Source organism: Castanea sativa, chromosome 12 (assembly GCF_040712315.1).
Source record: "Castanea sativa cultivar Marrone di Chiusa Pesio chromosome 12, ASM4071231v1".
Classification (NCBI taxonomy): Eukaryota; Viridiplantae; Streptophyta; class Magnoliopsida; order Fagales; family Fagaceae; genus Castanea; species Castanea sativa.
The window spans coordinates 5,528,086-5,545,012 of NC_134024.1; the positions used below are offsets into that span (position 1 = coordinate 5,528,086).

General features: G+C 32.6%; 1 protein-coding gene across 3 annotated transcripts; it reads left to right on the forward strand.

Annotated features, from left to right (window-relative positions):
• The first annotated feature begins 4,113 nt into the window (after positions 1-4,113).
• Positions 4,114-11,334, forward strand: LOC142621222 (uncharacterized). 3 transcript variants are annotated; one of them, XM_075794539.1, is made up of 9 exons: positions 4,114-4,350; positions 5,162-5,439; positions 7,568-7,873; positions 7,992-8,117; positions 8,234-8,359; positions 8,509-8,841; positions 9,027-9,359; positions 9,471-9,818; positions 10,025-11,334. In XM_075794539.1, the coding sequence occupies exons 1-9, from the start codon at positions 4,185-4,187 to the stop codon at positions 10,157-10,159; spliced, it is 2,151 nt and encodes a 716-aa protein (XP_075650654.1). In that variant the 5' UTR covers positions 4,114-4,184; the 3' UTR covers positions 10,160-11,334. The 3 variants fall into 3 exon arrangements, with proteins under 3 accessions (XP_075650654.1, XP_075650655.1, XP_075650656.1); XM_075794540.1 differs by having other exon boundaries at positions 8,509-8,808; XM_075794541.1 differs by having other exon boundaries at positions 4,307-4,424.
• The last annotated feature ends 5,593 nt before the right edge of the window (positions 11,335-16,927 follow it).

The window sequence follows — 16,927 nt, forward strand, 5'->3', positions numbered from 1 at the left end:
CTTTCTAGACTAGATTTCCCACAGACGGCGCCAATTGTAAGTGCACAATTGCACCTGGACCCAAAGATAATCACGGGCTCAGGCCCAATGAGCCTTAAACAATAAAATTTGTAGAGCGTGGGCTTAAAACCTAGGTTAGAAGCACTGGGAGCTTGATAATAGGCTTTTATAAGTAAATACAGGTAAATAACGAATGATAGTTGCAAATGGATCTCCTCGGACTTGAGCCGAGGACTATTTCTTTATTATTTCTCTATCTTCCTTAAAGATTACAATTTCTTAATTTCTTTCTTAGTTACTGATCCTCCTCCTCTCTGGCCTCCATCCCCCTTAAATACTCCCTTTCGTGACACTTTTTGGACAATGACTAGAAGTTTCTGCCCTACTGTTCAGGGGTCACTTCTCCATTAATGCGGCCAGGGAGGTAGGTGCAGAGCCTTTAATGCGGAGGTGGCAGCCTTTGCCCTTGATATTTTCTTTAACACTGGTGCATCTAGAAGGTTTAGGGTGTCCCCCTTTAACCATTAGTCTTTCAGAGTTGTGCCTTGACCTTCATAATGAAATCTTGAGTTTTCTTGGATCGGTCCGAGGAGGAACTCACCCTCGGTTGTATCCTCGGAACCTCGGCATATGGGCCGATTCGTAGAGTTTAATTCTGGAGCAGGTCGGCCCTTCATGCTACAGTCCAAAGGCCCATATGCCCATTTGGGTCCTTTCACTCCCTACAGATTTTAATTTAAACTTACAAATGAAATTACTTTTTTATCCACCAATAAGAACCTGTAACAACCTACTACTTATGATTTATTGTGAAAATATCGTGGACATAGCATTTTTGTGAAAAGTTTAAAACATCTTGTTGTCATCACAATATTTTCAAAACTATTGAGCTGTCAATTCTTTACAAGTCAAAATAAAACATAACAAAATTATAAAGGTAATATGAAAATATTGTGCCATTCTATTGTGTTTTTAGAAATTTTTTGTGGATTTAGTAAACTTTGTTGAGCCAAAATTCACAATTTCACATACAATTTTCTTAGGTTGACTATTTGTATTTTTATATATATTTTTTTTTGCGCACCATTTTAAGTAAAACTACATAGTGTTACACACAAAAACAAAAACAAAAACCAAAACAAAAACTTAGGAAAAAAACACTTTCCATTCTTTATGTTTGGGGTAGTTTACAATTCCTCCTTCTTAAACTTTAAAATCAAGCAATTTTTCCCTTAATATTTTGGAAAAGAGCAAATATGTCATGTTATTATTCTCTCAGTTAAACCCTAATGAAGGCTTATGATTCTTAAAATATTTTATTGTGTAATGTTTAAAATACTCACTCTAAATTTTAACATCCTAAAAATTTTCTTCCAGTATTTTGAGTTTTAGATGGTAATAATTCTTGGAAAGTTAGAATGATGATATAAGGTGTTTTATTTGTTATCTAAAGAATATTGATTTTCTAGGTTTAAATTTTTAAAACTTATAATTTATCTAATGGAAGATTCAATAACACATGCCTTTTGTTATCTTTTTTTTTTTTTTTTTCTTAGCAAAACTCAGTTGTTTATTGTTAGAAAATGATAATACTCATTATTGTAAGGACAAAATTCGAGCCCCTGACCCATAATTAGAAGGGAATGGACCTGAAAATCCTTTTTACAATAAATTTGTAGAGAGTGAACTTGAAATCTAGGTTCTAAAGATATTTAAATAACAAACAATGATAGACTTTGGGCCCAATGGGATGTACAAGGAGTTGTTTATATGAATATGAATGAAAACTCCTCCTCAGACACAATCCGAGGATAATCTATATTACTGTTTCTCAAGATAGATTATAATTGTGGATAGTCAGGTCTGCAATATACCTTTTCTTTTTCTCTTTCAGAAATCCCTCCCAGTACCGAAGGGAATTCTTCTTCCCCTTCTCATCTTCCACTTCATGGTTAGACCGCTGGTTTAGATACTTGTCCCATCCACTTTCCCTGAAGTCTCTGGAGACAAGGGCCAAGTTTCAAACCTGATGTTCAGGTCTCACTTCTCCATTAATGCAGCTAGAATATCAGTTGCAAAGCATTTAATGCGGGGCAGTGGTAACAGCTTTTTCTTAGATATTCCACCGCCCTTCTTCTTATCCCCACGTGTACCATATCTTCCCTATCCTATAAGAATTTCTAGAACATAGCCTGTGGATATCAAACAACTCTTCCCCTACTTCGGCTTGACCTCGCAGAGGACACAATCTTCCTTGGACATATTCATTTAAACATTATCTCTTTTTTACCTAGTATTTTCTTATGAGTTAAAATTCATACACCCTCAGACCATTCAACGTCCTCGGACTGGGCTTCTAGCCCGAAAAATACTCTTGGGCCACCCCACATATATTCCTGGGTCCAATGACCCGACAATTATAATTTTTATAAGTTTTTAGTGAATGGATATATTGACTATAGTAAATAAGTACTAAAAAACTATTATAGTATAATAGATATTTATATGTTAAATAACTCTCTTAACTTTGTGGTTGATCAAAATTTTTATATGAATGAGATTAACTTTTTATGATATAATTATCAAAATTCTTAAAATTAATATCTCTTTTGATTAATGTATATCTCTATGTATTTTAAAAATAAAATGACCTATATCTTTATTTTGTGATACAATTTAAATCTAAAATTAATCCTAATTATTGGTCTTTTTTTTTTTACATGGCCAGCAGAAGGCTGGCACGTACTGCCCTAACTAGTACTGACAAAACGCGGTGAATGCACAAATGAACTCAACGATTGGCCGATTGGGAGAGGGTCCCATTGGGACCTGGGACCACTAAAAGTCCAACACTTCGGTATTAAGTTTTTTTTTTGACCATCCAATTGGCCACCACGTTTTTATAGAAGTAAAATCGTTTTGATGTTTTTTTTTCCTCCTCACCACTCTGCACTATATGGCTTTATTTGGATGAGCTTTGAAATTTGTGTTTTATTTTGTTTTGAATATAAATTTTGTGAAGCAATGAATAATTGTGTGGATATTAATCATAGGATTAGAGGGGATTTTGATGAAAATAGTGTTGTATGATCATAGTTTATGATAATTTTAGAAGATTGGTATCAGACTGACCATCTTTTATGGTGCCAGTGTTGAGTTGTTAAGAAGTAATATATTTCTTAAAGGTTTAATTAAAGTAAAAATGTTAAGATAAATAAATGAAATTTACTTAGAGGTGGCTTTTATTGATAAAAAAAATTATCATGTTCATAAAAGGGTGATTAATGCACTAATAAGAAAAAATATTGAATTAATTCAAACTAAGGGGACCCAAAAAAAAAAGGTAGATAGGATATATTAAACATTTTTTTTTTGTGAACGCAATATTTCTCAAAAAATAGAATATAATACGTATTATAAACTCTTTTGTTAAAATAAACTTGTTAAAAAGTGAGTTACAATTAACTTAATTTATTTTTTTATTTTTACAAATGAGGGTGTTTAGATTTATTCAAATATCTGATTATATATCATGAGATTGTAAAAACTACTAAGTCAATTCTTTTTTACAAGTACAAAGTTCTTATAGGGGTGGGAGTTAAGAGCTGAAGTTCAAATTGTCAGAACAGAGTGTTCACTACTAAACACCTTTATTTTTTGTGAACATAATATTTCTCAAAAATAGAATATGTTACTATTATAAACACTTTAATTAAGATAGACTTGTTAAAAAGTGAGTTACAATTAACTAAATTTTTTATTTTTTATTTTTACAAATGAGAGTGTTCAGATTTATTCAAATATTTAACTATATATCATGAGATCTTAAAAGCCAATTTCAAAGGGAAAGGTTATGGCGCATAGAGTTGTAGATTCCGTATGAATCAAGCATTTTCTTCACCACCTTATGTCATATAGAGTTGTGGAAAAAATATTCTAGTCCTAATTTTTTTTTTTGAATTTAGAAAAAAAAAAAGGATTCATTTTTAAATTCTCCTTAACACACTGTTAACAGAACCCACTTGGTTAACTGTATAGTTTGGGTGGGAATAGCTTTACTTACTGCTGAAGTGGTATAAAGACAAGAAGACCAAGACCAACTGCTCTTGCCTCTCATTTTCTTTCTTAGCTAGTTTCTCAGAAAAGCTTGAGTGAGAGAGAGTGAGAGAGAGAGTGTGTGAATTATGGGTGACCCAGATTTGTATTCACTACCTGGGTACAGATTTAGTCCCACAGACGATGAGCTCATTAATGACTACCTGAAGCTGAAGATAACTGGGAATGATAATAAAAATACTTGGCGTATACCCGAAATTGATATTTATAAATATGAGCCCTGGGATTTGCCAAGTAATTTTCTTATTTCTTATTATCACACACCCACCTTCATATTCTTGGAAAATTTATTGCTTTTGTTGTTAAAGGTAGGAGCTTTTTTTTTTTTTTTTTTTTTCCTTGTATTATTTGTTTGTTAATTGTTACAGATTGTTGCTTGTTATAGATTTTTGCTGGACAAGTTTGTTACTTCAGTTTGTTATAGATTTTATACAATTCCTAAGTTCTAACCTTTGTGTGTGTGTGTGTGTGTTGTTTTCTGGTCTTGGTGTTGTCTGGTTTCATGTTGTTTCTAGTTTGCAGTTTCTTTTGTATAAAGACTGATGAATTATTGGGGGTATGTTCCTCTGCTCTTGTATGGTTGTTTTTCTTCTTTAAAACATTACCTTACCAAAAAAAAAAAAAGTAGTTGATTGAATTTAAATTAGTACTTTCATTTTTTTTTTCCGAATTCAGAGAATGATTTAGCACTTACTCAATATGATAGATCATTTGATCTTCTCATTTTAGATCTGGAAATGAAGTTATGTTGAACTACCATATTAATTTGTTATGTTGAATTTAGTAGTACTTTTTTTTTTTTCCCTTTTTGCTGACTTTGATAACATAATTCTGAATCACTCTTTGTAAAATTATTTGTTAAATCTTCTTCATTATGTGACTTCTTGGTCTTTGTAACTTATATTTTGTTAGTAGTTTACTTTACTATTAACATAATATTTGCATAATATGCCCGTATAAAATAGGTGCTCATTTGATTTTTTTTTTTTTTTTTCATTTTATCGGTGTCAAAATTTTGTGCTTAGTCTGATTTCTTGGATTGTAGATTTTGCTAGGATACCTACAAAGGACAAAGTGTGGCACTTCATCACTGCACAGAGCCTGAAGCATAAGAATGGGAGTTCGATGAACAGGTCAACCGAGAAAGGATTCTGGAAATCAACTGGTAAGGATCGGAAAATCAAGTCTGGAGGGGAAGTGATTGGAATGAAGAAGTCACTGGTCTACCATATAGGGCGCTCCCCTAACGGAGAAAGGACTGAGTGGAAAATGCATGAGTACCGAACCACCCAGAAGGAGTTTGATGGAAAACACCCCGGTCAGGTTGACTTTTGCTATTTAGTTTGTTTATTGATGTGAAATTAGCCTGAGATTTTTTCTTGACTGCTCCAGTGATTTTTTCATTTATTTTTTCTGTTGAATAAAGATTGTTTTGCCTCCAAAATCATTTTTACCTTCATTAAAAGAGGATTGATTCAATCAGCAAAGATTATGGAAGCTGTTAAATTTTGTTAATTTTTAGTGAGGGTTAACATTCTTGCTGAACAATGATCTCTTGATATGTTTAATTGGTGATAAATCGAGTTATCCTTACTTGAAAAGTTTAGGTTGTTGTTTTATATGATTCTCTTATAACTTCAGAATGCAAAGATAGTTGCGTAACTTTGATAACTTGCCAAACTTCTGCTGATTGGAATAAATCTAAGGGCCAATTCCTCTAAACCCTGAGTCAGTTTTTTGAGCCTTTAAGGGTTTCCTCTGTGGTGGCTGAACCACATAATTCTCTTGTGTTCCCTATTATGCTTTCGCTTCTACACTCATCTGTAATTTATTTAACATCGTATCAAAGGCACTATTAACATTAAAGACTATATGTGCATTTTGCGTGCTTGGCTAAAAGAAAGATGACTAAGTGGTCCGTACGGTACAGCTCGTTATTAAGCGTTTTGAAAATGGATATTTTGAAAAAGCTATACCTAGAACAAATTAAAGTTTAAATTGTACTTTTAAAAAGTACGATAATGTGTTACCAAACAATCTGCATCTATTTTGGCTTTTTGTTTTTGTCTTAAATTTTTTTTGAATGATTCTTTTAATTCAAATTTGTTGTGAACAACACATAAGATATTAAAATAGCAAGGACCATAAGATAAGTAAATTATAAATTTATTGTGGTAGACAATGCCAACCAAAATTTATTAGTAATAATATGAATTACAACCACAACCATAAACATAAACTACACAAATCCTTAATACAGTAAAGCTGTTCTCACCATTAATGCACTGGCAAAGTATTATGTTATGATTCTCACACACAACACAAAAGTAATATGACCACTCTATTTATAGGATTATCGTATCTTGTTACATCTCTTTAGAATCATCACGCACAACCCAAAAGTTACATTACTACTCTATATATGGGACTATCATGTCTCCTGACTTCTCTTTGTACTAATGTGGGATTTATATCCTTTTACATAGGGTTTGGTATAATTCATTATTCTTGTTAACCATTGTCTCAAATTCCTATTTCGACTAGGTTTGAATTTTCTCGGCGGAATGAAAATCCATTTTTTTATTTAATAAGTAATTTGATATTTCTTAATCCATCAAGGGATAGATACTGAAATCTTATATATAGACAGTGTTGCTAGGGATTGGTGGTTTTAGCTCAAGAGTTACCCTCATTGAGAAGAGGAGGAGGCTCTTAGCAGAACATGGGGCGGGTTTTTTTTTTGAAAACTAGTTTGATGGTTTCTTTTGAGTTGAAAGATACATCTATAAATTGAAAATTTGTTTGTCTTGTTAATGTAAGAGCAACACTGGGTGTGTTAAGGTTTTGAGATTGTGAGTATCTTGTTTATGAGTTTGTTAGTTGGAATTAAGAGTTTGTATTGGGTGTAATTGGAGTTTGTGACATCTGTGTTTGTGTTTGATGCTTGTGAAAGTGTGCTAATCAATTTGCGAGGTTTGGTTGAATGTGGTTCTAATCCATATTGCTGATATTGATTGGCGTTGTTGCTTGGGGATGTGGCCTGTGGGCATGGAGTTGACCGAACCATTTAAATTTGTTATTGTATATAGATATTTTTTTAATTGTTCGTGTGAAAGTGCTTCCATCAAGCTCAAATTACAACAACTTTTTTAATCACTGTAGGATTCTAGAATCAATGAAGAAAATTTTAAACTATTTTCTCCCTTGACTCACAACAAAATTTATGTAGATGCCTTCATTGTGAGTTTGCTTTACTAATGGTGCTTCCTTAAACTGATAACTATTATACATCAAATGGCTTTGTAGGACAACCTCCTCTATTTCATTGTTGTTAGTTATAACATTTCTGATACATATTTACATACTGTTATTTGCATTTTTGTGGTAATTCAATTTGTAGTTTATATTAGGCAATGATGTTCGATTCACTTGGGTGCTTAACATTATGCAGAAGACCTTGGTCCTTATTCGTTTATTCGTTGATCGAGAAAAGAATACCAAAGGTGGACCTGCTGTTTCACTTGATACCACATTTTGTATTGAAGAAACAAAGTCTAAGTCATCGCTGGCTCCTGTATCTCCAGCATTGGAAGTGCAAGCTGAAACTCATCAAACAAGTAATCAATCTTGTTATGTTAAAATTTCTGATGACATGTTGTCTGATGCTACAGCATCTGTTCAATGTAAAAAAGACAACTACAACTACCATAATGCTTATGTTGCAGAAAAACAGGGGGCAGAAATGACATCTTCTGAGGTGATAGGACCTAGTTTCAGCATTAGACACTTCTTCTTCTTCTTTTTTGCAAATTGAGAAGTATAGTAAATTAAATTAATCAAGTACTTATCTTGTGCACTAATGTTTCTTCTATCAGGATGGTTTTAATATGGACGAAATGATGTCAGATGCTACAGAACCCGTTCAATGTAAAAATGACAACTACAACTACCAAAATGCTTATGTTGCAGAAAAACAGAAGGCAGAAATGACATCTTCTGAGGTGATAGGACCTAGTTTCAGCATTAGACAATTCTTCTTCTTCTTCTTTTCGAATTTAGAAGTAGTAAATTAAATTAATCAAGTACTTATCTTGTGCACTCATGTTTCTTATATCAGGATCATTGCAATGTGGAGAAAAGTTGGAATGTGTTCTCTCCATCTGCATTTTATTCTAATGCTGATGAAATGATGTTTGATGCTACAGCACCTGTTCAATTTAAAAGTGACAACTTCAACTCTGAGGTGATAGGACTTAGTTTCAGCATTAAACACTATCTATGGTTTTTGTTTTTTTTTGGGGGGTGGGTGGGGGGTGGGGGGGGGGGTTTGGAACTGCAAGTATAGTAAATTAATTAAGTACTTATCTTGTGCACTCATATTTCTTCCATCAGGTTGATTTCAATGTGGAGGAATTTTTGAATAAGTTCTGTTTCACGCCTCCAGATGACTCTCAATCAATTTTACCCCCCATCACTCCTGACGTTTCAACTTTTATCGGTAATAAATCTTCTTATGAAGAAACACAGTCTGAACCAACATTGGATCCAGCATCTCAAGCATTGCTGGAGCAAGCTGAAAAGAATCCTACTAATGGCAGAACAAGATTTTATATTGCTGCACCCCCTGCATGTAACAATGGTTATAATGCGTACACTGCAGAAAATCAAGTGGCAGAAGTAAAAGCTACAGAAGTGAGAAAAGATTTTACTTTCAGCTTTAAACAGGTTTTTTTTTTTTAATTATTTAATTTTAATAATTTGATAGCTACAATTGGGGAACACTAGGAGATGCCAACTAGTTGAGCTACAAGGGTTAGAACAGTTGTTATTATTATTGTAAAATTGTGGGAATTAGAAGTGCAGATAACTAATTATACACTTATCGTGGTTATTCATGTTTCTTTTATCAGTGTGAGCTGGGAATGGAGGAAGCGCACAAAATGTTCTATCCCCATCCACCAGAGCCACCACATTGCAACTTTTCCTCCCCATCAACTTTAACCTCCGTTACACCTGCTGTTTCATTTCCTACCACTGTTAAAGCTTCTCCTGAAGAAGCACAGGCTATGCTAGTAGCAGCTTCAGTGTCTCCAGAATTAGGCAGTGAAGTGGACAATTATCCCAGATGTTGTCCTGCAGAAAATTCTGATGCAATAACATCTAGCACTATACCACCTATTGAGTACAATGGCTATAACACTAATGTTTCAAAAGAAGAAGTGGCAGAAATAACATCTGATGAGGTGAGAAAGGAATTAAATTCAAGCATAAAACAATTGCATCTCTCTTCCAAGGGTAATTATCTAGTTAAGTACCTATCTTATTCGTTTATGTTTCTAACATCGGATTTGCAGGTGGAGGCAGGCTTGAATATGTTCCCTGTCACACCACAGCCACTAGATTGCAACATGTTATCCCCATTACACTTGCATATGCAAGCAGATTTAGGTTCTTCTTGCATCTCTTACCCTTTCACCAATGACTTAAACAGCGGTCATTGGGGGGTGCATCACCAATCTGGCACAAATGAGTCAGCTCCCAATATCTCCGAGTCCTGGGATTTGACTCCTTGTAACCCAGATGACTGCTTTCGTTACAAGTATAGCAGTCAAAATAATCTTCCTTTTGATGATGAAACCCAGGAAAACATGGTCTCTGTTAAGGACAATGGGTCATGCCATAGCTCAGATGCCATCGCAGAGGTAAGTAAAAACTCTCAAGATATCTTTTATTTATTGATCTTGCAAGTTTTTCCAACAAATTACAAGTTGTGATAATTTGCATCCCAAGACTCGTTATATGCATTTGTGGGTACTTTTTGATTTATTTGATGTGGTTTCTTTGTGTTTATGACCTTCAGATAAATTGGTCTTCTGAAAACTAACCTTGCAGTGTTATTATGCAACAGTTTGAGCTAGAGTATCAAGATTTGTTGTGGCTTGAAGAGATCATCAATCCAAAGGTTTCACCAGGGTTGTTAAAATCAGGATCATATCTAGGATCTTTGGGAGGGTCTTCGGATCAGATCATAGGATCTGATTGAAGATCTTTAAATTTTACAATTAAAGAATGTTAATGATTTAGATAGATAATTAATTCTTAATATTACTTATAAGACAAGGTAAAAAAAAAAAAAAAAAAATTGGCTTTCTTGGGAAACTTATGAAAAAAAAAAAAAAAGTCTTTCCTGGAAAGAGTAGAAGAATTTTTAATACTCTTTGAAGACAGCTAAATTAAAAAGGATATTAGTCTTTCTTATAAAGTTCAAAAGAAGGTTTAATATTCTTTAAAAACAAAGCTAAAACTCAAAGAATTATTAATATTCTCTGAAATCCTGCATGTAAAATCCCTCATGCATGTAAGCAACATTCAACCAAAGTTTTGGGAATTTTGCTGAAAATGGGTCGCCTTCCTTTTCCCACTTACATTTGCAAACATTCCTTAAAAGTCTTCTCACAGTGATTCACTCTTTTTCAACTCAAAAGAAAAAGAGACTTCTAGTCTTTTACAAACCAAAGACCCATGGTCTTTTACAATCAAAGGCTTATGGCCAACTTTTACAACTTATTGTCATTTGAACTTGGGTTGTTTCTCTTCCCCCCTTTCCCTCCCCACCCCCCAGAAAAATAGTCATAAAAAGACTACCAAATTGGGTTCCTTACTTTGGTCCAGTATAAAGGTTTCTCTAAAAGAAACCACAATCTGGGTTGGAATTTTAATAGTCCCTCTTAAAAGACTCAAATTAATGTTTAAATCATTGACATTTTATATTTGTAGAATTGTGAGATTTAAGATCCTGATCAAGATTTTAGCAACCCCCAGACTTCGTTACAGAGTGAAAACAAGTACAGTCTTCACTTCTGTGTATAATGCAATTTGTATTTTATATCTCCGGGACATGGAGTGGGTATCCTGGTGATACTAAATACCTTCTCGTGTATGATGTTGATGAGCACTGGATAGCTTTGGTCGTCTTACAAAGTGAACCTTACAAGTGCGGTACGTCATCATCTGCTGGTGCTGTGAACCAGTTCTATATGTATATAATGAATCAAGCAATCGTTTGGAATTATTATAAGGATTTGGCAAGTAAAAGATTGGAGCAAGACTTTGTTGTTGTTAAATCTGTATGCAATGTGATTTATGTTCAGTTGTATTGGATAATTGTCGTTTTTCTGTAAACATGTAATAAAGTGTTCAACAGGAGATTTACTTTAATGTTATCTTCTTTAATCTTTGGGATAGTTATAGTCGATTTAACGTACATGGCCACAAAATTGTTTGATGGAATGTGGGCGTTTTTAAGATGCTTATTGTGTGTTAGACAAAGAAGAATGCGTGAAAATAGTTACCAGTGAGAAAGTCAAGCTAGAATTGAACTGTACAATGAAAAAGGTTAATGCACAGAGGATGGGAATGAGTGACATGGTCTACGACCTCGAGGTTGAAGGTGCTCTAGTAAGGAGTTTGGCTTATATAATCCAGTAGTTTTAAATGATTACAGGCATCCCATATAGGTCAAGATTTATTGATTGTCAAATTTCAATGTTTTATTGTTAATGATACATTCTTAGTGCATTCACGCTTTAAAATGGGTTGCTTTCAATGGTGGTAGTTTTACAATTGAAACTAAAACGATATTGTTTGTACAATATTAAGTCTTCTCTCTCAAAATTTCTACATGAGGTTTCCATGGACAGACGTGCGGGCAAGCGTCCATGGATGAATATGCAAAGCTGACACACGGCTTTCATGAATGTCATACAAAAGTCTCGTAGATGATGCGTTGATGAAAAAAAAAAAAAAACATAGGCATGAGAGAGCTAGTAGTTGTTGTTTGTAGCTCACAAAGAGGCAATAACTCACACATGAGGAGGAGATTATTAAGTATACAAATATGAATGAAGTTTCAAATTGAATAATAATGAGAAGAGTGAGTGATTAATACAATTTATTTGAATCCAAACTCGTAATCTTAAGCTTTTGGGTTAAGTTGTGTTCGAATATGTTATATGGACAATGAATATCATCTTATGTTATCAATCATTTCGTATGTTGTATTGTGGATTGCTTGATGTGGTTTCTTGAAGTATTCAGTAGGTTGAATGTGTACATATGAATGCGTTTAAAGACTTTGGAAGAGTAAATGTTGCATAAGCAATCTAATATCTCCTTAAAGCGTTTTCTCTTAGAATTTTTGCCGCACCTCACTACTCTCAAAGTCTCAATTTTCTAATAACTTTATTGCTACAGAAAGTTGGAATTTTTATAATCCTTCAATTTGATGATGAGGGTTTTATTTATAAGGGGCGAAATGAAAAAATAAATTTTTTTTTTTACTCCATTAATTTGTTGTAGTAGTTTTGAACTTGTTTTTATCCTCAAACATGTTAGAATATTTTGAGCTAACATGACATGATAAAACTCGGATTTGGTGGGAATCAAGTTATAAGTGCCGATTAGAATCCATGTCTATGTGACAAGGTGCTAATTGGCACCTTTGTCATGGGCACATTTTGGCTCCAACTTCATCTTTTGGAATGTTTTGATTAATATTCTAACTTGTTTAAGGATAATCATGAGTTTTCTTTACTACTTTAAAGCCACTAAAAATGATCAAAATTTTATCTTAATGATCCAATCTTTTGATCTCCAATATACCCACTTCTTTTCAAGGAGGGAAAATCAAAAATCAAATTTAGGGCTTTATCTACTAAATTTTTTTTTATCACTTTTAATTACATTCTTGTCTTAAAAATAAACCAATGGAATTCTTACATGAATTAATTCTAACTAATCCAAAAAGGACCAATCAAAATAAACTACCCATAATCACTTGATTATGCCTTAACACATTGGAATGCATATGACCTTTAAAACTTGATGTGGCTTGATCTCTTGATTGAATGGTTTGATCATCGTATTCTTTAAATTGAAATTCATGTTCATTGAACCATTGAAACTGTAAAGTTGTGATTTACAACTATATTTTATATTAGCTTTATTCAATGACAAAAAGTGTTATATTTGCTTTAATTTGTTCATTATATTTTGTGGGATTTTATTGTATTAAATTTAGTATTAAGTTGGTGAAAAATTGAGTATAAAATGAAGAATTAGTGGATTTCGCAGCTGTCTCGCTAAAAGCTAACCCACAAAAGAGCTACATGAGAAGCACATGTTGGAAGTTGAAGAGCTGTGCCAGCCTGGAGGATTTCGTGAGTGTCTCGCGAGTAAGGCCTTCCCGCGAGATACCTGCAAAACTCTCTGTCTGGAGAATTTTTAAGTGTGACTTTATCACCCTTCACCCAAACTATATATACCCTCATTACCCACAAAAGTATTAGAGACTATTTAGAGAGAAAAACCCTAGATAGGTTTTCTACAACACACACACCTATCTTTTAGAGAGAGAGCTACTAATCCTTAGTGAGAAATCATCCTAGCCTCTTCTCCTTTCCTCTCCCATTGTCATACCTTGAGAGGAGATTTATACCCAAATACAACCCACCCCTTTTTAGAGTGTAGAGGGTGTTTTGGAGCTTGGAAAGTTTTAGAGATTTGCCAAAAGAAGCCGGTGTGGCTTGGCGGATGCAATTGGGCATATTACGAAATCCGAAAGTTAGACAAAACACGGTTTCGAGAAGCCTTGTTGGAGTAGGAGCTTGAAGGGCTTAGGTACATTGGGTGGATTAGGCTTTGAGGGTTTCTTGCTATTCGTGTATTCTAACTTATTGTCTAGCAGATCGATTTACCGCTTGGAGGGTGGCGGAGAGGTTTTTTACAGAGTTCTTCGGTTTCCTCTTCAATAACACATCACCGTGTTATCTTATGTTTGCATCTCTCTTCCCTTACTCTTGTGCTTTACTTTTATTGTTTGTTGTTCATGTTTATGCACTAGAGTAGTATCGGTTGATTGTGGTTCATTTACTCTTGTTTCCGCACTTAGATAAATTAGAATAAAATCAACCAAGCCGTATTTATTAATTTGGGGTCTAAACAAACTCTTGTATTTTAATACAAATTCGAGCTTTCACAAACATCATTTTTGCTCCTAGATTATTTTTGAAATTACTATAACACAAGGTTGTGGATTCATTGGTTACAAAATGGGGTGTCTACAACTTCTTCTAGGTTCTAATTCAAAACTTTCTTGTGTTTGAAAAGGAAAATTTGAAGAATTAGGCAGTTATATAATATTTTCTGCATTTTCTTTACCCAACCATAATATAAACTGAAATTTGTGTTTATGGGTTTTGTTAAGAGGGTTCTTGATTCCTATTCATATGATTTGGGTTCCCCTTACTGTGAGGACTTCCATTATTTTTGTAAATATTTTTTTTCGGCCTCAATAGATTATTCCTAGAAAAACTACCTTTAAGAAATTTTTTATGTTCATGAATTAAATTTACCATGAGGGCCTTAATTTCCAAAAAATATCCCACATTGATTCTTTTTAGTACAATAGTAACTCCTCACGTGAAAATCTAACATTTTCCTCGTTTAGTTTCTTAACTCATTATTTAATAATTTATTAAAATAATATTTTAATATTAAAATGTTACAATACTCTGCCAAAAAATACATGTACAAAATGATGGAAATTTACTATTTTCTTACGAGACTTTAGCAAATCAATTTCAAACATTTCGTGAACCATAGTTGAGGTGGGGTCTCCCTTTATCAACAAATAATTAATCTTCAACTTTTCAATCCTTACTTTTTTACCTAAGTTATATATCATTATTAGTATGATTATGATTATTATTATTATTACAAAATAAATTTTCTATTTTAACTTAATCTAAGTGTATAGTATGTGAAACTTTTTCTTGGAGACTTAAACCCTGACCCTTGTTCCTACACCCCACACGCATTTATTAAAAATAAAATCCTCTAAAGTTTTTAGAATATTTCTACTATGAAAATTTTAAAATTCTATTTGTAATTAGTAGATCTTATATTTTAATGTCATCAATATTTCAATAAAAGTTTATTACAATCATTTTTTTTTAAATTAATAAAGATGTGGTCAGATTAATTAACATGTTTTAAAACAGATACAAATGATTTTATTAAGTGAACAAATGATTTTATTAAGTGAATGTTGTTCATCAAAAAATATATATATATTAAGTGAATGTTACAATTATCCAAGAATTCCAGAAGCTTCTCATCAAATTTTACTCCACTAGTGTTTGGTTGCAATTTAAAGTTAAGGAAACCCAGAAGCTTCTCACCAAATTTTACTCCACTAGTGGTTGGGTGCAACTAAAAGTTAAACAATTCCAAAAGATTCTTATCAATATGTCATTCGTTGCACTAGACTACAATTCAATTCTCCAAAAATTCCAGAATCTTCTCATTAATTTCCCATCTATTACACTAGTGTGTATGTAATATGTATGGTGCAATTATGTTATGAATTCCAGAACATTCTCATTAATATAATAATCCATTCCACTACTCTATTCTTTTTTCTTTTTCTTTTTTTGAGAGGAGACTACTCTATTCAATCATCCAAGAATTCCAAAGCATTTCATCAAATGACTACTCTATTCCAAAGCATTTCCACTAGCGTATGGTGCAAAATCCCAAATAAATTTTTTTTTTTATAAATATTTTGGTGCAGAGTAAAAAAAATATAAGATTACAGGCTTTATGTTATGACACTGATGTGGCAAACTATAACTATAAATCTGCAAGTAAGGAAGAGAAAATAATGGGTTAATGTGAATATGATAAATAACTAGTTACAATATATCACAAAGAATAACTATAAAAAAAAATATGGTAAAAATTGTGGTTATAGAATTACTTGTACACAATGCAATTATGTCATAAATTTTAAAAGTAAAAGGTGTTATAACTGAATTGGCACATCTTCATGTATAAAGCGTTTGAAGATTTAAGAAAGAGAATTATCAGAGATGCAGGTTTAGTTTTTTGCACATAGTAATTATCTCAACAAAAAAGAAAAAAGAAAAAAAAAAGTCATGAATTCCAGAAGGTTTTTCTCATCAATATCTCATCCAATCATTTTTAGATAGACAGCAAAGATTCCACTTCCTCTCAATCCGTACGGATACATATATTTCAATAACTTTTTTTGCTGAAGATATTTTAATAACTAATTGACATATGAGTTATGAGATAGATTATATTATGTATACTTTTATTATAGTTTTATTTTTATAGTACTACCCTACACACAAACTTTGGGTCCCACGCTGACCCTAGTACTTTGAATGCAAGGGATGAAGAAGAAGAAAAATGACGCTCATCAATGGGGGAACTGAGTAGTCAAAATACTGACAAAATTTTTGGAGAGAAAAAAAAAAAATTAGAGAATGGATTAAAAAAAGTACTAATTATGGTTTTTTTTTTTTGGGTTTTAATAAAAAAAAGTTCATTTTGAAACATGAAGCAGTAGAATTTTAAAATGTCCTCTATTAGTTTCTGAACATGATACTACATAGTACTAGCTTTCAAAGATTATTCCTAAGGCTGAATTAATTATTTTAGCAAAAAGATATATATATATATATATATATATATATATTTAAGATAGAGTTTATGACGTCCGTTTACGGTGATTGTATTTTTTATTATTAAATCAAGATACCAATCGACTTTTGGTGTAAGCATGAATTAAATCTTAAATTTTTTATTCAATGATCATAAACATTGCCCGTTAAGCAAAAAAATATCTTACATAATAGTTTGTCTATTTTTAGTTTTGTTAAACATATTCTTAATTATTGGATTAAAAAAAAATCTAATATTACTGTTTTTAGTGACGGTCTAACTT